The 22,193-nt window shown below is 47.2% G+C and overlaps 3 protein-coding genes across 10 annotated transcripts in view; 2 read left to right on the top strand and 1 right to left on the bottom strand.

The window, feature by feature from the left end:
* The first annotated feature begins 333 nt into the window (after positions 1-333).
* On the top strand, positions 334-10,386 carry fgf2 (fibroblast growth factor 2). 2 transcript variants are annotated; one of them, XM_076988326.1, is made up of 5 exons: positions 334-2,636; positions 3,308-3,387; positions 4,595-4,908; positions 7,084-7,187; positions 8,054-10,386. In XM_076988326.1, the coding sequence occupies exons 3-5, from the start codon at positions 4,740-4,742 to the stop codon at positions 8,237-8,239; spliced, it is 459 nt and encodes a 152-aa protein (XP_076844441.1). In that variant the 5' UTR covers positions 334-2,636; positions 3,308-3,387; positions 4,595-4,739; the 3' UTR covers positions 8,240-10,386. The 2 variants fall into 2 exon arrangements, with proteins under 2 accessions (XP_076844441.1, XP_076844452.1); XM_076988337.1 differs by lacking the exon at positions 3,308-3,387 and having other exon boundaries at positions 334-2,375.
* On the bottom strand, positions 8,972-16,071 carry nudt6 (nudix (nucleoside diphosphate linked moiety X)-type motif 6). The gene is made up of 5 exons (XM_076988316.1): positions 15,897-16,071; positions 15,448-15,651; positions 12,138-12,193; positions 10,269-10,323; positions 8,972-9,450 (listed from the first exon to the last, which is right to left on the bottom strand). Exons 1-5 carry the CDS (start codon positions 16,069-16,071, stop codon positions 9,074-9,076), a joined length of 867 nt encoding a protein of 288 aa, XP_076844431.1. The 3' UTR covers positions 8,972-9,073.
* A 176-nt stretch (positions 16,072-16,247) lies between these two features.
* Positions 16,248-22,193, top strand: part of afg2a (AAA ATPase AFG2A) — a 91,321-nt gene continuing 85,375 nt past the window's right edge. For all 7 annotated transcript variants that reach the window (XM_076988167.1, XM_076988190.1, XM_076988174.1 and 4 more), the window contains exons 1-9: positions 16,248-16,449; positions 16,904-17,028; positions 17,286-17,443; positions 18,297-18,355; positions 18,995-19,816; positions 19,995-20,124; positions 20,350-20,406; positions 20,829-20,952; positions 21,473-21,728. In XM_076988167.1, coding sequence (XP_076844282.1) covers positions 16,305-16,449; positions 16,904-17,028; positions 17,286-17,443; positions 18,297-18,355; positions 18,995-19,816; positions 19,995-20,124; positions 20,350-20,406; positions 20,829-20,952; positions 21,473-21,728 — 1,876 coding nt within the window. In that variant the 5' untranslated portion in view covers positions 16,248-16,304. The remainder of the gene's footprint in view (positions 16,450-16,903; positions 17,029-17,285; positions 17,444-18,296; positions 18,356-18,994; positions 19,817-19,994; positions 20,125-20,349; positions 20,407-20,828; positions 20,953-21,472; positions 21,729-22,193) is intronic.

The raw sequence follows: 22,193 nt of genomic DNA, 5'->3' as shown, positions 1-22,193 counted from the left end.
CAGCACGCACACATCCTCGGACGAACTACGTCCGCGTCACCTACGTCATGACGTATGAGTTAACGTTACCACAGTGGAGTTATTAAAAGCCCATTCGATATTTTTCCATGTAATCCCAAAGCTAGGTGTATTTATATTTGCAAGGGTTAGGGTATAATTTGGCATTTTACTAGTATTACCGACAAGGTAAGGCGAATACACCAACCTTTTGTTATATCAGTGTAGCAGAAAAAAACTTTAGGGAAAAAACTGAGGGGGGAGTTGATGGTGCTTTTTGTCCCCTGGGGGTCACACTGGTCTGGGGGAGGGGGGTATTCCTGTAAGACAGGGACAGAGTTCCAAGTGAAACTAGAGTTCCAAGTTTTTGCACTACTGTCTCCGTCGTTATTTCTTAAATCCTCCCAGTAATACCGCTCAGTTACATCATGACGCCTCGAATGTGCTCAGTTACTGTGAAATAACAAACAAATACATGCGGCTACATTTATACATAAACTAACATCATCAACTGAAGTAAAACGTTATAACAGTTCTTGTTTAGAAAACCTAGCATATCTGCTTTTTCTGGTTGAATGCTTAACATTTCAAAACAAATGGGTTCTCCAGCTGTGGAGAAAACCCTCTCATTGGGGCTGTGGAGGCCTGCACGCATGTTGAAGCTCTTCCTGATAGCAAAGGATGTGTGTGTTTCTGGTTCCACCACCAGGAAGCAGGTCACCAGATGTCATTGTAGGTGGCATTTCTTCTGCTGCTGGATGGACGTGGTAATCTTTGCCCTGATTTAATCTTCAGCAGCAAAAAACTCTTCCAGCTGAGAGATATTAGCTTTCAGGGGGTAGCAGAGCAAATGAGGAACAGAACAAAGATTAGTACTAAGGATTTCAAAATGCCTGAAATACAAAGAATACTGTTAAGCTACTAAGGCCAGTAAACTCAAGTCAAGCATAGTTCTTACTCTTTGTATTATTTACTATTAGGCTATATGTATATTGTCTGTAATATATTTAGTTTGTGACTCTCCTCTTCTTCATATTCTTCATATCGCATGCTCACCCCGGGGGCCCTCAAACCCTCCGTGATCCTGTTGGTGATGTATGACCAGGAGGTGCACACGCCTCCATGCTCGTACTATTCCGAGGAGGAAGTCTGCAGCCTTCCGTGTGTTCAGAGGAGACGGTGGATAACCTGGGTGAAGAGGACAGTCTCCCTCCGTCGGAGTGATCAACGGAGACCTGCTACCAGGGAGAGGACATCAGCCTGCCACCACCTGAGTCCTCTTCTGAGACTGGGGAGTACCAGGGTGGGGAGTCCAGCCCTCCCCCTTTAGGATTTTCACTGGGGGGCTCCTCTGGACGTGCTGCTATTCCTCCCCCTACCAGAAGGAGGTGGAGGAGCTGTGAGAGGGTGGTTACAGGCCAGAGGAGCCCCACCTCTAATGAGGGGAGTGGCATAGAGACATTCGCCCCCTAGAGGTGCACAGGAGCAGTGCACGTACCTTTGTAATTCTCAATGCCGGTGTGCGCCCCCCAGTGGCGCCCAGAAGTGGTGCACGCCCCCCTAACGCTGCTAATGCCGATGCGCGCCCCCCAGTGGTGACCAGGAGTGATGCACGTCCCAGAGGATCAGCCTCTCGAACCAACAGGACACCGCAGAAGTGCCCGTAACCCCAGGACCGCCACCCCATCGATCGTGTGTGGCATCCTGGGAACCCGTTTGTGTGCGTACCTGTGTCTGTGCCTGTGTGGTTGTACCTGTGTTTCTCCTAATGCTCTGTGCCCACTCATGCCCTGTTGTGTTGAGTGTGCCTGTGTGTGTCTGTGTCTGTGTATGTTCCTGGTGTGTTCTCTGTCCTCCCAGGAAGGTGTTCCTGGTTCCAGGAGCTCCAGGCCTGCCCGTGTGTGTATGTGTATGTGTATGTGTGTGTGTGTGTGTGTGTGTGTGTGTGTGTGTGTGTGTGTGTGCGTGTGTGTGCGTGTATGTATATGTGTGCGTGTGTGTGTGTGTGTGTATGTGTGTCTATAATTACTCCTCACTATGGGAGGTCCATGACGTCGTTGTGGTTAGTCCTCTGGAGAAGTCTTGTAAGTGCAGGATTTCCTAGGAGGGGACACGGCTCAGCCTCTCACAGTCATCCTGCACCCAGCGGCTTGACGCAGATGCCGAGAGTGGACAGATGTGGTCAGATGTGGTCAGATGTGCTCAGGCCAGGCTGTGTGATGGGATCGACTGCAGGTTTCATGCACAGGCACTGAGGTTCATACGGATCTCCTTTAAGCTCTTCGAGGCCAGATGTTCTGAACTCTGCTGCATAGCAGGACTTGACCCATGCTGCTCAGAGGAGATCCAAACTGCTCTGAGCTTTTACCTTATGAGATGTACGTACACACCTGGTTTACTTGTTTATTTTTCTGTTAACCTGTGGATTTAGACCTCTCTTTCTTCCTCGCCCTTGTTGGTCTGTGTGCTTTCCCAGTGCTGTGTATCCTGAGAACCTGTCTGCTCTGTGAGAACCTGTCTGCTCCCTGAGAACCTGTCTGCTCCATGAGAACCTGTCTGCTCCATGAGAACCTGTCTGCTCCGTGAGAACCTGTCTGCTCCGTGAGAACCTGTCTGCTCCGTGAGAACCTGTCTGCTCTGTGAGAACCTGTCTGCTCTGTGAGAACCTGTCTGCTCTGTGAGAACCTGTCTGCTCCGTGAGAACCTGTCTGCTCCGTGAGAACTTGTCTACTCCGTGAGAACCTGTCTGCTCTGTGAGAACCTGTCTGCTCCGTGAGAACCTGTCTGCTTTGTGAGAACCTGTCTGCTCTGTGAGAACCTGTCTGCTCCGTGAGAACCTGTCTGCTCCGTGAGAACTTGTCTACTCCATGTCACGTTTTAACTTCTGTTCCTCCCTCACTTCTTCTTCTCCTGCGTCTCCCTCCTGAGTTCCCTAGTATTGCGTTGTTTGTCTTATGTCGACCTGGTTTGTCCTGTTACTCTGAATAATTCCGTTTGAGTCTTATTTCATGCTGGTCATTTTCTTGCTGAGCTTTAAGGTTTGTTTATTCTTACCTGTCGTGGTACATCAACCTGTTTTCTGTTGTACTGGTGTATCATATCCTACCCACCAATCCCAGTTCTCCTACTGTTGTACTGAGTATTGTGTGTGTGCATCATCATGGCCATCGTTCACCAAAGCGTCCCTCTAATCTACATGTTGGTTGTCCTTCTCCTCTCCAGAGGAGATTGCTCCTAGTATATTTGATATGGGCTATGATACAACATAACTTGTGTGGATTCACAGATGTTAAACTCATTCCCTCTGCAGTTGTGTCCCCCCTCCGTCCTACACAAATCTAATTTGTTCCAGTGTGGAGCTCGGCGGCCCCATAGTCATTGAGTATTCAGGTAATTTATTTAGTGTCCATACAGGGACGGCATCTCACTTTAAAGCAACCACTTCCACAGTAGAAAAAATGCAGCACTACAGGAGGATCTGATTGGACTTCTGCCCCTTAGCTCCGCCTCCTCACCTCATTCTTAAAGGGCCAGCACACGTCATTCACACTATCCAGTCCACAGAACATCCTGATTACAATGTCCTGATTACACTGTCCTGATTACGCTGTCCGGATTACACTGTCATTATCCTACTGTCCTGATTAGGCTGCCCTGAATATGCTGTCTTGGTGTGCCTGTCCTAAATGCAGTGTCATGATTGAATGTCCTGAAGAGACTGTCCTAATTGACTGTCCTGATTACTCTTTCCCAATTAGATGCATTTCATGCATCACCCAGAGATGTTGGTGTAATGGTTCTGATTATCATAGTCTTTGAAACCACTCTATAGTTCTTTCTGACTACCTGAGAGACAGAGAGAGAGAGAGAGAGACAGAGAGAGACAGAGAGAGAGAGAGAGAGAGAGAGAGAGACAGAGAGAGAGAGAGAGAGAGAGAGAGAGAGAGAGAGAGAGACCAACACATGTGGTCAGAGGCCCACAGGAAATGGGCTCTCACAGACGTTCTCCAGCTGCCCTGCTGTAAACACTTAAACTCCAGAGCACACAAGGGCACACATACACACACACACACACACACACCCGCACACACCCACACACACACACACACACACACCCGCACACACCCACACACAGCCGCACACACCTGCACAAACCCGCACACACCCACACACACCCGCACATGCCCACTGGCACGGCCTGTGTCAAATCAAATCAAATCAAAGTTTATTTGTATAGCGCTTTTCACAACACATGTTGTCACAAAGCGCTTTACAGGATTTAAAAGGTTAACAATACTATGGGTCCAGAACCCTAATGAGCAAGCCATCGTCATCATCTTCATCGCTGTCTTCCTCGGTAGAGCTCAGGACACCATCTCCTAAGACAGGTCTGAGTGTGTGTTCTTTGACAGAACCAAAACCAGTATGGAATTGAAACACTGCTCAGATTGTGAATCCCTCTCTCTGTCCCCGCCCCCCAACTTCCTGTAAACCAGTACGGTGAGGGCATGTAAACAGCAACCTGAGGCTCAACAAGAATCCCCCTCATCTCTCTCTCCTGCTCTCTCTCTCTCTCTTTCTCTCTCTCTCTCTGCAGAGGACAAAACAGAGCGAGAGAGCAGAAGAGGGGTGGAGAAGGGGCGGAGGCTTAGCCGAGAGGCCGCGGAGGGGCCCGGGCGGCGCTGAGGGGCGGGAGCACGACAGCTCGGTGAGCCGAGGAGAAGCAGATCAGGAGCGCTGTGATGGCCACCGGAGACATCACCACTCTCCCCTCCACGCCGGCCGATGGCTCCTTCCCCCCGGGCAGCTTCAAAGAGCCCAAACGCCTCTACTGCAAGAACGGGGGCTACTTCCTGCGGATTAATCCGGACGGCAGGATAGATGGCATCCGCGAGAAGAGTGATCCACACAGTAAGAACTGCCTGACACTTTTACCCCACGAAGGCTGAAAAGAGGGCCGGGGTGGTTCGTGAAGCATCTTCATGTTGTTGTTTGGGGTGGTGGGGATTGAATTCAGCCTGGCTGAGGTCACATATCAGTTTTCTGGTCGATTTTTGGTGCCTCTGTTTTTTGTGTGCTGTTTGTGTTTTAGTTCTTTTTGTGGTTTTGAAGGTTTTCTTGACACATTTTAACATCTGTGGATCCACACAAGAATGTAATGGTGTGTCACAGCCCATAACTTGGCATTATATATTATGTGGACACTGATTGCCTGACTAACTAAAGTCAGAGGACACACAGCCATCTTAGCCCTGTCTGTCCACTGTTCTGGAGATGTATAATTTGGCTATGGAATATTAAATAATGCAGCGGTAGTGGCTGTAGGACCTTCACAGGCTGCCCTTGTCTGGCCTGAGTATGTTTGGATACACCAGTCAGGTACAATGTTAATTTTTTGTGGCTTTTGTGGTGGAAGCAATTATTTGAGGATGTCACATTTAATTGGATCTCATTATATTTTAGATAAGGGAGGGGACAAAACCATTCAGACTGACAAAGGGTGAATAAATGAATCAAAATTGTTCAGTTTAAGTGTTGTGTCATTCTCTCATGTTAGCAGAAAGTTGTCTGAGGCACTTTTACAAAGTGGGTTATGTGTTTGTGAGCTTGCTGATGGACTGATGGCGATGAAGAGATTGTGGCGTGGGACTTGTTGGATTCTAAAGTGAATTTCCTAGAGTGCTGAGTCACTCACAGTGCCACCCTGTTTTTATTTAACCTTCTTTTCCTTTGTCTTTGGCTCAGTCCCATTTCACCATACACATAAGTGCTACTAGAGGGTTACATGGCGCTTCAAACAGAGACACGGCTCAAACAGAGAGGTGTGAGGAATTTCCCAGTATGCCTTATGAATCCCTAACAAGATGTCTACACCAACAACCAAAGAAAAATTGTTAGAAGATGTAACTATTTTCTCTGTCTCCCCCATTATGACACTTTCATGTCGCATCCCTGCCTTTGAAGGTCTGTTGTGAGGCTGATGAACTTACCAATGTTCCACTAGCAGGGCCGCTAGCTTTGTAGCATGAAGTACATCTGCAGAAGGACACCTGTAGCTCATGAGTGAAATGTGATTGCCACAACTTAAGATATTAGAATATTATATATCAGAAATGTCCGGCAAAAATATGTCAGGTGTGTAAAAGATGACGTGTGGTTCTTAACAGGTTGTCACATGTCATATAGGAAGATTTCGGCTTGCAAGTCAGTTCCAAGGAGCAAAGTGACACTTAAAACCAATGTGTAGGGGTGAAAATAAGAAAGTGAGCCTCTTTTTCTCCTTTTCCACTCTCTATCCCTGTCTTTCTCTCTCTCTCCTTCTGGTCTCTTACCTTTTCTCTTTCAATACCTTTTTCCCCAAAATCTCGTTCTGTCTGCACAAAGCACCTGTGAGTCACTGACGACCTTAACAAGCTGTGAGTGTGTGTGTGTGTGTCTTTCCCTAATAATGACTTAGTAACATTAGTCATTGGAAGTGACAGTTATGTCTGGTAAACAGCCTACAGTCAACTGCCCTGGTAGAGACCTACTCCTGCAGAAGGAGAGGGTGAATCACATGTAATGGACTAACAGAGAAATTAATGAAATTAAGGACAGGACTGATGAGATGTTCAACATTAACAAACAAGGTCAGAACCACTGAATGAATCAATAAGTTATTGGATGAATGTATTTGATTGTTTGAGTTTGATGTCAGATATTGAGACCCACCACCCACTGTTTCATCAACACACAGAGCTGCTCATATTGTAGTTGAAGATCCTTCAGCCTCGTTCAGGGTAAGATCTCAAAACCAAAAACTTCATCAGTGGGTCTCGAGAGCAGCGCTGTGTGCGACCATCATTAAGTCAGTATCAAAGAATGCTAATTTTCCGACCCCACCACGAGACAACTCGTCTCTTTCCTTGAAACTATCCAAACGCGATCCTGTTATGCCAAGTCAATGGAGCCATGCAAACATGTGTAAGCGATTACAAGACTTTGACAATGATAAGGGAGCAACAGCGAGACTGGAGCAGGTGGGTGTTTGTCGCTCTGCACAGCATCAGGTCTTATATATATATACTGTATTTGTGGTGTGCACAGTCCGGCTGCAGCTGCAGGCCACGGCCGTGGGGGAGGTGGTGATCAAGGGCTTGTCTGCAAACCGCTACCTGGCCATGACCTCAGACGGGAGGTTGTTTGGAGTGGTGAGTAAATGAGACCAAACATGCTCTCTCCTTCTGGAGATGTTTCCTGACATAAATCAGGGGTGCTGTTTATGCATTCTTTTGTGTTTCTATAAGAATTCGAATTTGAATCTGAGTACAAATTCTAAGTAAAAGTGAAATGTATTTATTGTATTTATAAAGCACTTTTTTTACAACACCTATTGTCACAGAGCAGCAGAAACAAGGTCTGGGTTCCCCCAGAGGAACCCAGAGGAAACAGTGTAAAGGAAAAACTGCCTGAGCAGAATTATGAGTGAAACTTTGTGAGAACAAAGACTCAAGAGGTCAAGAGGTCACCAAAACTTGGCCAGTTTATAAACCGTGTCTATGATTTGTTACACTGTAACAAATTGATTTGATGTGGAGAATCGTACATTAGTACAAACCAGTACCATACCAGCACCACACCATTAGCACACCAGTATAACCCTTCACCACACCATTAGCACACCAGTACAACCCTGCACCACACCATTACAGACCAGTACAACCCTTCACCACACCATTAGTACACCAGTACAACACTGCACCACACCATTACAGACATATAGCAAACAGAGTACCTTATTTGCTTTAATTAAAGTATGTGGTAAAGGATTGTCAATGTGGTAAAAACATGTGGATTATGTAAAATTTGGGATTAAATGGTACAAATATTTATTATTGAATATTTGGTATGAAATGGCTTTGACAAAAGCGCTCATATTACTAATCCTCCATTTTAGTGGGTCCAAGTTTATTATATCAAGGACTCTCTGTCATCTAAAGTAATTAACCTTATGAAGGAGTCAAATGAGTCCTTGTCACATCTCTGAGTCTTTGTGACGTCTGATTTTGTCCCCCAGAGAAGAGCGACGGATGAATGTCACTTCCTGGAGCGGCTGGAGGCGAACAACTACAACACGTACAGGTCGAGGAAGTATCCTGACTGGTACGTGGGCCTGAAGAGGACGGGCCAGTACAAGAGCGGCTCTAAAACCGGGCCGGGCCAGAAGGCCATCCTCTTCCTCCCCATGTCCGCCAAGGTCTGAGCACCTTCGTCCTGCAGCTGTTCTCCGCTGGTTCGACCCGGAAACTAAATGAAGATGTGAATGTGGGGGGCAGATTTGCACAACCCGGTGGAGCAATGTTAAAGTAAAACACCAGAAATACTACTTAACCCACTTTCATTTTAATACTGAGCATCACCAGTTATTCTGTTCAAGTTTTAAAAAGTGACTGCAAAATATAGAATTTTCCGCAGATAACCAGCTGCAGTTTTAAACACTGAGAACTTTGTGGAAAGATTTTCCTTTGAAGGCTGTGCTGTGACTGCAGTGACTTCACCCCAGCGTTGTAGAGGCACGACCGGGATTTAGGACCTCTTGACACTTATGACAGCAGTTCTTGTCTTTTAGGTGGGACCCACATTTCAAAGGAATGTCACAAATACGTAATGTGAGTTTAATTTGTGCTGCTTCTGTTGATTTCTATCTTCTGTCTACTTTAGTATGTGTAGATCATATGTTGTTTTGAGTAAGATTTTCATTAGGATTTTTCAATAGTGACAATCAAAAAAGAAAAGAAAAAAAGCACCACAGATTAATTTTCAGATTTTGTCTCACTGAGCTGTTCACAACATTTATATCAATATACTACCTGATTTCCATTTATATTATTATAAAGACAATATTTAGTGTATGGATTTTAACTTTTAAAAATCTCTTAATTACTGATTTTCTGCTTGAGAAGAGTTTATTTAAAATACTTTTTACATAAAAAACAATGGTTTCCCAAACCCCGCGATCGCACGCTTTCATTGCGTGTGTAATGGCGTGGAAAGTTGCCAGGAACACAACTGACACACGGGACACACAAGGGCTCGGTCACGGCGCGCCGGGCAGCTTTCTGTGGTAGAGTTGGTAGACGAGGCCCGTGTAGACGGCAGGCAGCTGCTCCATGTTCAGATCCACGGCGTCGAAGCCCTTCTCCAGCCCGTAGAGCAGCAGGGCGGCCATGCGGCGCGTGATGGGCGTGGCCTGGGCCGTCTCCACCAGCTCCGCCACCTCACGCCACTCGCAGCGCAGACATTCGTGTGGACAAACGTGGATGTCGTACGTCAGTGGACTGAGACGGCAGATCAGATACATGTCCGACATCCCAAACGCTCCGGGGTGGCAGTGCTGCTGTCGCACACTTAGGAGAGATCGGAATTCTGATCGCACGCCTGTTTCCTCGAAGACTTCTCGAATGGCCGTATCACCTAATTGAGGGGCGACAGGATGAAAAGAACCACAGTTTTGTCTAATACACCGTATGACATATAATGTACACCATTCAGAGTTATACAAAAGAGTTCATTCAGTTATATAAAACGATACTGAATAATCCTAACCAGTCATTCTCAAAATGTCCAGTTATGCCGACTAAGTTCAAATATATTTAGTTAATAAGGTCACAAATATTTAGTAAGTTCAGACCTAGGTTGATATCTCTGTGAGAGCTGCTATAATAAGTTCATTTATCATTTACATAATTTCTCAATGTGGCCAAAACTATCAGTCACATATTTGAAACCTCCATGAAACACATAGGAAGTAACATGAATGGAGCTCTTAATGAAGACAGGAGTAAGAAGAAGAGCACAAGAACAACGAGGCAGCTACTAAATTAAGGTAGCTTAACCCGAACTTCAGCTCTCGTCAGACCATTATACAGCCGGGACGTTATCAGTTCCAAAGTTATCCATACATGGTAAGAAGATAAAATTGAAATGTATATGTATTTTTGTACACCTTGTTCATGAAATCTCCTTGACAAATATTTTCGTACAAGAAGACATTAGGTGTCTAATGCTAAAAATCGATCTCGTGAAATTTGTATGTTTGAATGTATCAAAAGTATAATTTCATTGTATTTATGGTCAAAGGTAAATGTAGAAGATGCAGGTTGTGTCATTGATGTTGGCCTTAAGGTTCAGAGTAAACACTGATAACGTGGAGAGGAACAGTGAATGATGAAGGTCAGCCACATTTTCACGTGAATCTCACCTACATTTCCAAGTGCTGGTTTCATACTCACCAATGTTCTCTCCTGGGTTTGACAAGCCACCAGGAAACTTCCATGCATTCTTAGTCTGAAATAAATGTGTCAATTCTGTTGTGTGTTTTTGAATAAAGTTTTCTTTGTAGTACTAACATTAATCTTGTTTTATGTTGTGATAATACCTTAATTTTCTTTGGAAATATCTTAGAAAAGTCAAAAACAACTAGTATCATCATGATTTCTCTGTTGAAGGCTGTTGAACTTGTTCTACTGTTGTGCCTCTAAAGTTCTTCATGTTTCTTAATTAATATTTAACACAATGGAAAATACTGCTGTGTATAAATAATACTAATAATTTATTTTTAATGTAGTTCTAATGTCATTCCTCACTTTCTTCATCAAATACACCCTTTAAAGCTTTTAATACCACACTAGAGAAATACATAGTAAACAATGAACAATCTCTCAAAATTGTATTTTCCCATCTTTGTTTTTGGCCTAAAAATTTCTGTGGGGAATTTTTTTTTTTTCATGTATTTGTGATCCAACTGACTTCACGTTAAATATTTACCACAAGTTAACAGTAGACCAGGAAACATTAACTGGCGTCACTACATTGGAAAACTAACATTTGTGAAATACAGTGTTCAGTGGCGGAAACGTTTCTCCAGTCTGAAAAGGTCCACTATCCAGACACTAATCTGTGCCTGGGCCTCTGCAGAGTAGTTATCAATGGAACACAGTCTTGCCCCGCACAGGGAATGGAGTCTGGAAAACATTAGTCTCAGAGAGGAAGTGCAGAGGGTATAGTTAATGATAGTTTGTGTTGAGGGTGGGTGGGCAGGGCCGGCCAGAGGAGCTTTGAGATGGAGATGATCTACAGGCAGTCCGGAAACGTTTATAGTTTACACTGCATGTCTACAACATGAATTCTTAATGCGCTCCTGCCTTACAGCGAGCCAGAAAAGGGCTTTTCCACTTCGGGAACCCAACATCTGTGACAGTGACTGTCATATAAATTAATCGATGTGCCACACTTGCGTGGACAGAAAAGAAGTTCAAATGGCAGCCTCCTGTTGAGTCATGGCTGAGGAAGTTCATGCTCCATGGCTTAAGTATTTCTGGAGATCTGGTTATTAAGTAACCTGAACCTGAGGACACTCCTGTTTGGCAGCGCGCCTGACCTCACAGACGACCCAGAACCAGAACCAAACCCAGAACCAGACCCACGCACAGGGCTGATCCACCAGTCACTTCAGCAGCCAGCTGAAGGCTGTTAGCGCAAAGAAGAGAGAGAGCAAAGACAAGAGAGAGGGAAGAGAGAGAAAGAGAAACAGAGGGAGAGAGAGAAAGAGAAACAGAGTGAGAGTGAAAGTAATCCTACATTCCCACATTCCATTTACTTCTCGGAAAAAAGTGGGATTTTTTTTAGGGGACGGGAAATGATGAGAACCAAACACCCTAAAACCAGTTCAACCATTTGGCTTGAGAGGTGGAAGCCTTCTGAAACCAGTGTAAATCACACTATGCCCCTTCAATTACTGTTACTGGACCGGGAACTAAGAAGGTTAATGGTTGGGAGAGAGAGCTCTGTTTACACATATGTGCATAATGAGGGCTGTATTTAGCAGCCGGGGGCGGGGCCAAGCTTACAGGGGATTGGTGCAGAGAAACAAGGTGCTGCTGTCAAAGCTCTGGATGTGGGCCATGACCCTGAAGTGTCCCACGTCCCCTGACATTTATGGGACACACTCCACCGCCGAGGAGCTGATCTCTGGTTCGCATCTCGGTTTGGAATCAAAGTGATGTCAAACTGCAGACGTCACAACATAACACCCAACAGGGCAGTGTACAAAAGAGCAACAGAGCAACAGTGTGTCAGGTGAAAAGCTCAGAGGTTGCTACCTTGTTCTTGTCTTGCACAACAAGGACTGTTCTGTTGGCCTCATTAATTACAGCACCTTTGGAAAGTAAAAAAAAAAAAAAAAAAAAAACATCAGAGTAAAAAACACACAGGCTGTTTGCCAATCTAGCACTTAACTACACAACATTTATTTACCACTTGTTACTTTTCATTATAACTAAAATGACACTTCACTTCTAGAGCGAGAAAACAAAATGGAGACTTGTTAAACATTTAATCAAGAAACAGAGGATGGACGACGAATGTCAACAGAATCATCACAGCGGAAACACTGCAAGGGGCAATAAAAGAGAACACTGTAGAAGTACACACATACACACACATATATGACCCCCCCAGACAAACACACACACACACACACACACACACACACACACACACACACACACACACACACACACACACATATATCACCCCCCCAGACAAACACACACACACACACACACACACACCCATATATGACCCCCCCAGACAAACACACACACACACACACACACCCATATATGACCCCCCCAGACAAACACACACACACACACACACACACACCCCCATATATGACCCCCCCAGACAAACACACACACACACACACCCATATATGACCCCCCCCAGACAAACACACACACACACATATGACCCCCCCAGACAAACACACACACACACACACACCCATATATGACCCCCCCAGACACACACACACCCACCCATATATGACCCCCCCAGACACACACACACAGCGCACATACACACAGATACACACCTCACACACACAGAAACATCTGCCCAAACATACATACCCACATACACACACATGAACACAAAAACATGCACATACACATGCACACTCACATAATTCATTTACAAGTACATGTACAAGCTGTTCAGAAAACACATGAAACTTTTTTTTTGTAGACTGCTACTGTTACATAGACACACCCACACTGCCTGTGGCTCTAGGACGCAACACAGAACAGGTTCAGCCAAGCACTGTAGTGAAAATGCAAGGCTCCAAACTACTACTACACCGCCTGTGCTGATTGGGGAAGGGTTAATGATGGTGTTTACTCCTTCTTAAAGTAACAGTACACTACCAAAAGGTCATCCTTATGAATTAAAGCTACAGGAGGTGTGTGGAGGTGGGCTGTGGGGTATGGTGGTACGGTGTTCCCCCAGTTAAACACCTCACCTCAAAACATTCACGACAAGAAAGAGTTAACACTAACACTGTAAGAGTTAACACTAACACTGTAAGTGCTTTTCTAAAGTGGAAAGAATGATTGTGTGTGGATAAAGTGGACACAGAACAAGCAACATTCCACCTGGACAGGTTGTCAAGAGAAGGATAAACCTTCAGTTTGTTCTCTAGTCTTTGTTCATACACACCAACAATATTTCTCATGTTTTACGATGTCTCTCGCCATGCAGGTTTTTAGAAAGAGCCCAAACCGTTTTAGTCCAGGTATAATCGAACCGTAACCATGTTGATCCAGCAAGGCCACCAGGAGGTGTGGCCACCAGGGGGTGTGGCCACCCTGTCTGTCTACCCCAGAGTGCAACATACTGTCTGCAGCACTGTATAGTCAGAGAAGGCTGTATTTCAACTTAGCATATTTCTTTAATCTCTGATGGCACATCATGGTCATTTTATGATTTTGTGCATTAAACATATTTAACGCTCATTTAAATGCACCTAATAAATAGGCCAAAGTAATTTCTAATAAGATAGCTGATGAGTTACTGAACAGTATGTACATGTAACATCTACTCTCTTAGCTCCGCCCCCACACACAGTATGTACATGTAACATCTACTCTGGTAGCTCCACCCCCACACACACTGTATGTACATGTAACATCTACTCTGGTAGCTCCACCCCCACACACACTGTATGTACATGTAACATCTACTCTGGTAGCTCCGCCCCCACACACACTGTATGTACATGTAACATCTACTCTGGTAGCTCCGCCCCCACACACACTGTATGTACATGTAACATCTACTCTGGTAGCTCCGCCCCCATACACACTGTATGTACATGTAACATCTACTCTGGTAGCTCCACCCCCACACACACTGTATGTACATGTAACATCTACTCTGGTAGCTCCGCCCCCATACACACCGTAGGTGTATCTCAATTCAGGGGCTGCAGCCCACGAAGTGCGCATTTGTAGGCCGGTTACATCACTGCGCCGCGCCGAGGCTGTCCCAATTCGTGGGCTCCTTCTTATGCGGCCGACGAATGTAGCCTTCAAAACCCCGAAAACGAAGGATGCATCTGAGTATCCTTCGCGTCCCACCATATCCCAGGATTCATTGCTCTATGAACAATAAACAGGCGGAGTCTAGTGTACGGGCCGAAGAATTCGTTTTTAAATGTCGGTATTTTTTAAATATGGACGTTTATACTGCAGTGAGATGCTAAATAACATGCCAGTTATTAATGATATTGCAGGTAAACATGTGCATACATGTTCAACGCATTTTCTTTTAGGCATTTGTGGGTGATGTGATATTTGTCGGACAGCTCACTAACACGTATGTAACGGGGCAGAGTGTGGTCATGCAAACATATGTCTTGCGAAGACTAGACTGTCTCATTTAACAGCCGTGAGATGCAGCCTACCCGGCCTTCGAAGTGTGTGGCCACCGTGGGCTGCGGTCTACGCAGGCTGCAGCCCCTGAATTGAGATGCAGCCTGTATGTACATGTAACATCTACTCTGGTAACTCTGCCCCTCCCACACACAAAGGATTTACATGTAACATCAACTCTTTGAATGAACACACGACTAAAGGGCATCTTCACATCTTCTCTGGCTGAATGAAGGTTTCTCTGTGCTTTTCCATCCTGTGCTGAATTTTGATTTCTACACGTAGCTTCCCTACAGAGACATGTTCCAACATGTTTGTCCATACTGCAGTGAAGTTGACTGCCCCCTGCAGTTTACAACTGGAAGTGTCAATAAAACAATATTTTAAGACCTAGGAGGGCATTCATACCAGTATTCATACTACTTTATTTATTTTTAAAATAAACATTTCATTTCAATCCACAGGCTCCACATATGTTAATTAATAATAATCTTTCCAATTCTTTGGTTCTGTGGGGGGAGGTGTTGATGTTACACTGGGCTCCCCAGGTGAGGAGCAGCATACAGACACTAATGTACACACACACACACACACACACACACACACACACACACACACACACACACCCACAAAAGTAGCAACTCCAGCTTGTTTTGTTGAATACATGAGCACAACCCACTAGGGCCCCCCTCCTTACCTGCCACCCCCACCTGGTGTGTGGCGTAGCCGGGTAGGCGGTTCTCCCCTGGCCCCATCCACAGGTTCAGCACCACCACGTCTCTGTGTGCGTGATGAAGAGTGAAGCCGTGACTCGCTGCCACCGCCGCTAACCGGGACAGAGACAGAGGCACGTACAGCCACGCAGCTACTCTACCTGTACCACGCCAGTGAGAGAGAGAGTCTACACACACACACACACACACACACACACACACACACACACATACATACACACACACACATACATACATACACACAAACACACAGAGAGAGAGAGAGAGAGAGTATGAAGGGACTTACATGATAACTAATATAATGACAGTGTACTAATGTAAGTTTATGTCTCAGCCCACCTAACACCTAATACACCGTAGTCAATAACAGACCCACCGGTCTCATCCCGTCCGTGTGGTTCGGTCCACTCACCTCGCAGGACGGAGCTGAACGCGGAGTCGCTGATCTCAGCGGGGAAGTCGCGCACGGTCACGCCGCCGAACCGGTCCGGTTCCCCGGGGAGAGGAGCGTGGACGTGCCGCCGGGTGTCGGGGAACCGGAGCAGCGCGGCCCGGCGGGACCAGGCGAGCAGGAGGGAGCGCAGCATACCGACACTTAACGGAGGACACGGACCGAGGCGCGCGACGCCCCGGGACCGCCGCACCACAACACGGACCGGGTGCACGCGCCGAGACACGCGCCGCTCGGTGGTGGGTTACGGTAAGAGGGGCGGGGCCAACCTTTGAACCCGGAAGTGTGTGCCCAGCCGGGCGGCGTGGGGACTGTTTGCACATGTCAGGTGGTTATTACAGCCGCAGCCACACAGTGTGAACCAAAACAATGTCTTCAAAGAAGAGCAAAGGGAAATCAAAAAAAGCACAGGACGGTGACGGTTCCGTCCTCAGTACCGATGGATCAGTGAAGACTGACGGCTCCGAGTGTTGGGCTGAGGGCTGTGTGCGGGTGACGGACTTCACAGAGAGAGGTACAACCACACACACACGAAGAGATGAGTGTGTGTAACTTAACAACACACAAATGAAGAGATGAGTGTGTGTAACATCATAACACTAACAGATGAGTGTAACAACAAGTGTGTGTAACAACATAACACTAATGAAGAGATGAGTGTGTGTAACACAACATAACACTAATGAGCAGATGAGTGTGTGTAACAACATAACACTAATGAAGAGATGAGTGTGTAACACAACAACACTAATGAACAGACGAGTGTGTAACACAACAACACTAATGAACAGATGAGTGTGTGTAACAACATAACACTAATGAACAGATGCTGCCTCACGTGTGAGATGAAACGCTCCTCACGTCTGACTGTCTGTCCCTCACGTGTGATATGAAACGCTTCTCACGTCTGTCTGTCATTCACGTGTGAGAATAAATGCTCCTCACGTCTGACTGTCTGTCCCTGGCAGCGGAAGACAAAACACCAAGACGGTGTAGGTCTCATCTGGCCCAGCTGAGCGTCAACACCATGAAGGACCTGGACGCTTGCATTGGACGACCTGTTCTCCTTACAAGTTCTGCAGGACAGCAGGAGGTAGGTAGAGGGGTAGGGATATGTGTGTGTGTGTGTGTGTGTGTGTGAGATTGGTAGAAGTTCCTTACAGCTGTTACACCGTAATGTGTTTACTGATGCAGTGATTCTGGCTTAAGTGAGGAACTGAAGTCCTTCTTGCTTATTAGATGCTGCATGACTGTTCTTGTTCAAGAGTTCCTGCATGTCAAATGCATTAACCAATCAGTTCACTCTCTTACTTTCTCTCTCCCCATGATGTTGTGGTTGTGTGTGTGCAGGTGTGTATCGCGTGGCCTACACCCCTGTTTCCCAGCAGAAGAGTGGGTCTGATGTCTGATCTTCAGAAGAGTCTGGGAGTGTCACCTGGGGCCGGAGTAAAGGTTCAGCCCATCACGGGGCCCATCATCCAGGCTGAGGAACTCCAGCTGTCCCTCCAGTAAAGACCTGCACTAACACTCCCACCACACCCTGATCCTCCTTCACTCTGTCTTCATGACCTCCACTAACACCCCCACCACACCCTGATTCTCCTTCACTCTGTCTTCATGACCTCCACTAACACCCCCACCACACCCTGATCCCCCTTCACTCTGTCTTCATGACCTCCACTAACACCCCCACCACACCCTGATCCTCCTTCACTCTGTCTTCATGACCTCCACTAACACCCCCACCACACCCTGATCCCCCTTCACTCTGTCTTCATGACCTCCGCTAACACCCCACCACACCCTGATCCTCCTTCACTCTGTCTTCATGACCTCCGCTAACACCCCACCACACCCTGATCCTCCTTCACTCTGTCTTCATGACCTCCGCTAACACCCCACCACACCCTGATCCTCCTTCACTCTGTCTTCATGACCTCCACTAACACCCCCACCACACCCTGATCCTCCTTCACTCTGTCTTCATGACCTCCACTAACACCCCCACCACACCCTGATCCCCCTTCACTCTGTCTTCATGACCTCCGCTAACACCCCCACCACACCCTGATCCTCCTTCACTCTGTCTTCATGACCTCCACTAACACCCCCACCACACCCTGATCCCCCTTCACTCTGTCTTCATGACCTCCGCTAACACCCCCACCACACCCTGATCCCCCTTCACTCTGTCTTCACTCTGCAGTCTTTACTATGTGAATTCCCACTCAGCCACACGTGCTTGATCACAATACGCAACACTCCTGCACGGCTGTTTGACATTTTTGGGGCAATATCGCCATCTGGTGGTCAATTCATTTTACCACATGCAGTGAAGGCGCATCATTTTTCTGATTTCAGACCGGACGACGAGCCTCTCGTTACAGAAGAATTCAGCAGTTTCCTCTTGCGTTCACTGGGTAAGCTAACAGTCTTTAATGTAGAATCATATAATGCACAGCTCTGAAGCACCACTGCCGTGGTTAAATACACACGACCCCTACAAAAGGACACACACACACACACACACACACACACACAGCAAGAGCATGTATGTAGTAAGAGTTTAACAGTTTGACTAAGATCTTGCTTAACCATTACTGTAAATGCACATTTACATACAAACAAACATACTGCAGTGATTCAGCTACAGATCTGATGTGATGTGATCTGATGTGATGTGATTTGATGTGATCTGATGTGATGTGATCTGATTTGGTTGCCTCTTCCAACCCTTCCATATGTTTTCACCTGAACATCTTTGTTACCATGGGAATTTTAACTTGTCACTGTTGCCTTTGGCTTGCTCATTAGATGATCTGGACCCATATGATTGTAAAGCTGATTTGTGACAACGTGTGTTGTGAAAAGCGCTATATAAATAAGTTTGACTTTGACTTTGACCATGGTTATCTTGCTTGGCTGGTTCAGGTCTTCTAAATTTGTACTGGAGCTAAACTCTAGTTGTACTGCTGGCTTGTTAATGTTAATGAACATCGGCTTTCTTTCCCTCCGTGTTTCTCTCTCCCTCCGTGTTTCTCTCTCTTTCCTTCTTTCAGACGGGAGGATTCTTCTCCCTGGCAGTTCTGTGTCTGTGCTGTATTTTGGGCGTAGCTGTGACATCAGGGTGGACTCCATTAAGGGCGTGAATGGGACCCTCTCCACCCACACACCCCACACACCCCTCTCCACCCATACACCCCACACGTCGCTCTCCACCCACACACCCCACACACCCCTCTCCACCCACACACCCCACACGTCCCTCTCCACCCACACACCCCACACGCCCCTCTCCACCCACACACCCCACACACCCCTCTCCACCCATACGCCCCTCTCCACTCACACACCCCACACACCCCTCTCCACCCACACGCCCCTCTCCCCCCACACACCCCTGGATCTGTCTCTGCAGCTTCACCAGCTGAGCCTAAATCACGTCCCCTCTGCCAGCACCCCCACACGACCTCATGACCCTTCACCCATGACCTCTCACCTGCCCACCACACCCAGTAACTTGATCACCACACCTCTCAGTCCCAGCGTCCACTCTCTGTCTGATAGCCCTCTGCCCTCTATGCCAGCAACAGCCAACAAGTCTATGGAGAAAGAGAAGTGTGAGGAATGTCCTGAGCCTCCGTCTCACGCTGCTGCTCTAGATACAGTGCCCTCTGCTGGCTACTCTGGGAGCGACACTTTTTACACCGCCTGCTCCTCGACGAAATTAACGTTTTCACATGCTCTTGCTGCGGTGGATGAGGGTCAGCAAGGGTCAAAGGTCACATATGCTATGATTGGAGGGTTGAACGCTCAACTGCAGGTCATCAGGGAGACCATCGAGCTGCCACTCCGACACCCAGAGATCTTCCAGAAGTATGGTGAGAACCTGCGTACACACGTCCCTCTGTCAGGACACACGTCCCTCTGTCAGGACCACGCCATCTCAGGACGTCACATCCTCCCCAGTGAATGTCTTGCAGTTGTGAGCCAATCCCAGTATAATTAGTGTTTTTGATGGGCGGGTCACTGACGGCAGGGGTGTGTCCTTCCTCTCAGGAATCCCGCCCCCTAGAGGAGTGCTGTTGTACGGCCCCCCTGGCACAGGAAAGACAATGATTGGACGTGCGGTGGCCAATGAGGTGGGAGCCCATATGACTGTGATCAACGGACCCGAGATCATGAGCAAGTACGTATGAGAGGATGGGTTGAAACTCAGCAGTTAGATTGGGTGGTGTTTGGGTGGTGTATGGGTGTTGTTTCTGTGGTGTTAGGGTGGTAGTGAGACACATTCTAAAATGCACCCTCTAACACCTGACGAGTGCTTTAGCACAGTGTGTGTGGAGGCCATGTGGTGGTTGGACACCTCATGGAGTTTCAACGCCATCGTGTCATCTTATGTCTTCCCTCACAGGTTTTACGGCGAAACGGAAGCACGTCTCCGCCAGATCTTTGCAGAGGCCTCAAGAAGGTACAGACAGACGAAGCTCACGGCAACCTGCCGTGGCGACGGGTCTCATCAGCACCATTATTGTAACCAGGACTTCTAGGTCCATATGTACTAAAACCCCGACACCCATGACCCATGTCAAGAGCTTCACAGTCACATGTCAACATCATCTCTACTGCTAACCCCACCTGGCTCAGTCTTAAGAACTCACATTGTAAACACATGTCTTTTAATTTGTGATGTGTCTTTATACTTCACGTGTGTCCTGTGTGAGCTGCACACGTGGCACGTGAGCTACCTCCTTTTCTGGTAGACACTCTGTACAGACACACATAACAAACCTTTGACTTAGCACACATAGCAAGCACTGCTGATTAGGTGTTGTGTGTGTGTGTGTGTGTGTGTGTGTGTGTGTGTGTGTGTGCGCGTGGGGCGACATTCAGGCAGCCAGCGATCATCTTCATTGATGAGTTGGACGCGCTGTGTCCGAAGAGAGAAGAGGCCCAGAATGAGGTGGAGAAGCGTGTGGTGGCCTCTCTCCTCACACTCATGGACGGCATCGGATCTGTGAGTGGCAGGGGTTCAGGGCGGAGGCACTCTCCCTGTCCTTTTTAGATGGAGAAAGGACCTGTGTGTGTGTGTGTGTGTGTGTGTGTGTGTGTGTGTGTGTGTGTGTGTGTGTGTGTGTGCGCGTGCGCGCGCGTGTGCGTGCGTGCGTGCGTGCGTGTCTGTGTCTCTTAGCAGCTGCTGAAACAGCTCTATATAAATCACTGTGTCTGTGACGTGACTCCATGTGACACCTGCAAAACAAAGTGGCCCCAGTTTAGCTGTAATGGCCCCAGTTTAGCTGTGATGGCCCCAGTTTAGCTGTGATGGTCCCAGTTTAGCTGTGATGGCCCCAGTTTAGCTCTGATGGTCCCAGTTTAGCTGTGATGGTCCCAGTTTAGCTGTGATGGTCCCAGTTTAGCTGTAATGGCCCCAGTTTAGCTCTGATGGTCCCAGTTTAGCTGTAATGGTCCCAGTTTAGCTGTGAGCTCCTGGCACCAGTATGCGGGGTGATTGGGAGCGTTCTCTCTGTCTACCACAGGAGGGTCACCGTGGAAACCTGCTGGTGCTGGGGGCGACCAACCGGCCTCACGCGCTGGACCCGGCCCTGCGGCGGCCCGGACGCTTCGATAAGGAGCTGGAGGTGGGGGTCCCCGGGGCGGACGGGCGCATGGATATCCTCCAGAAGCAGCTGCGCTCCGTCCCTTGTGAGGCCACCACAGAGCAGCTGCAGGAACTAGCTGACGTGGCGCATGGATACGTAGGAGCGGACCTCGCCGCCGTCTGCAAGGAGGCCGGTCAGTGTTTTCAGCTACTAAAAAACTGTGTGTGTGTGGATGTGGATGTGTGTGTACGGGTGTGTGTGTGTGTTGAGGTGTGTGTGGATGTGTGTGTGTGTGTGTGTGTGTGCGTGTGTGTGCTTTAGTTTCAGTATTGTGGTTATTGTTATGGATGTGGGTAACTGTTTATAAGGAAGCGTTGTTTACTTTAGTTCCATTCAGTAAGCTTCCATCCTGCTCTGCGTGTGTGTGTTTGTGTCTGTGTGTATTTGTGTCTGTGTGTATTTGTGTATTTGTGTGTGTGTGTGTGTGTGTGTGTCTGTGTGTGTGTATTTATGTGTGTATGCATATTTGTGCATACACATGTTTTCATGGGTAGCTGTGCTGTTCCTGTGTGTTAGTGGTATAATGTGTTCCTGTGTAGATATTTTGTGTTGAGTGTGTGTGTTCTGTGTGTCTTTACAGACAGTTTGCAGTGTGCAT

Source organism: Brachyhypopomus gauderio, chromosome 2, assembly GCF_052324685.1.
Source record: "Brachyhypopomus gauderio isolate BG-103 chromosome 2, BGAUD_0.2, whole genome shotgun sequence".
Lineage (NCBI taxonomy): Eukaryota > Metazoa > Chordata > Actinopteri > Gymnotiformes > Hypopomidae > Brachyhypopomus > Brachyhypopomus gauderio.
The sequence above is the reverse complement of the archived record's forward strand: the minus strand, read 5'-3'. Positions and strand labels throughout refer to the sequence as shown.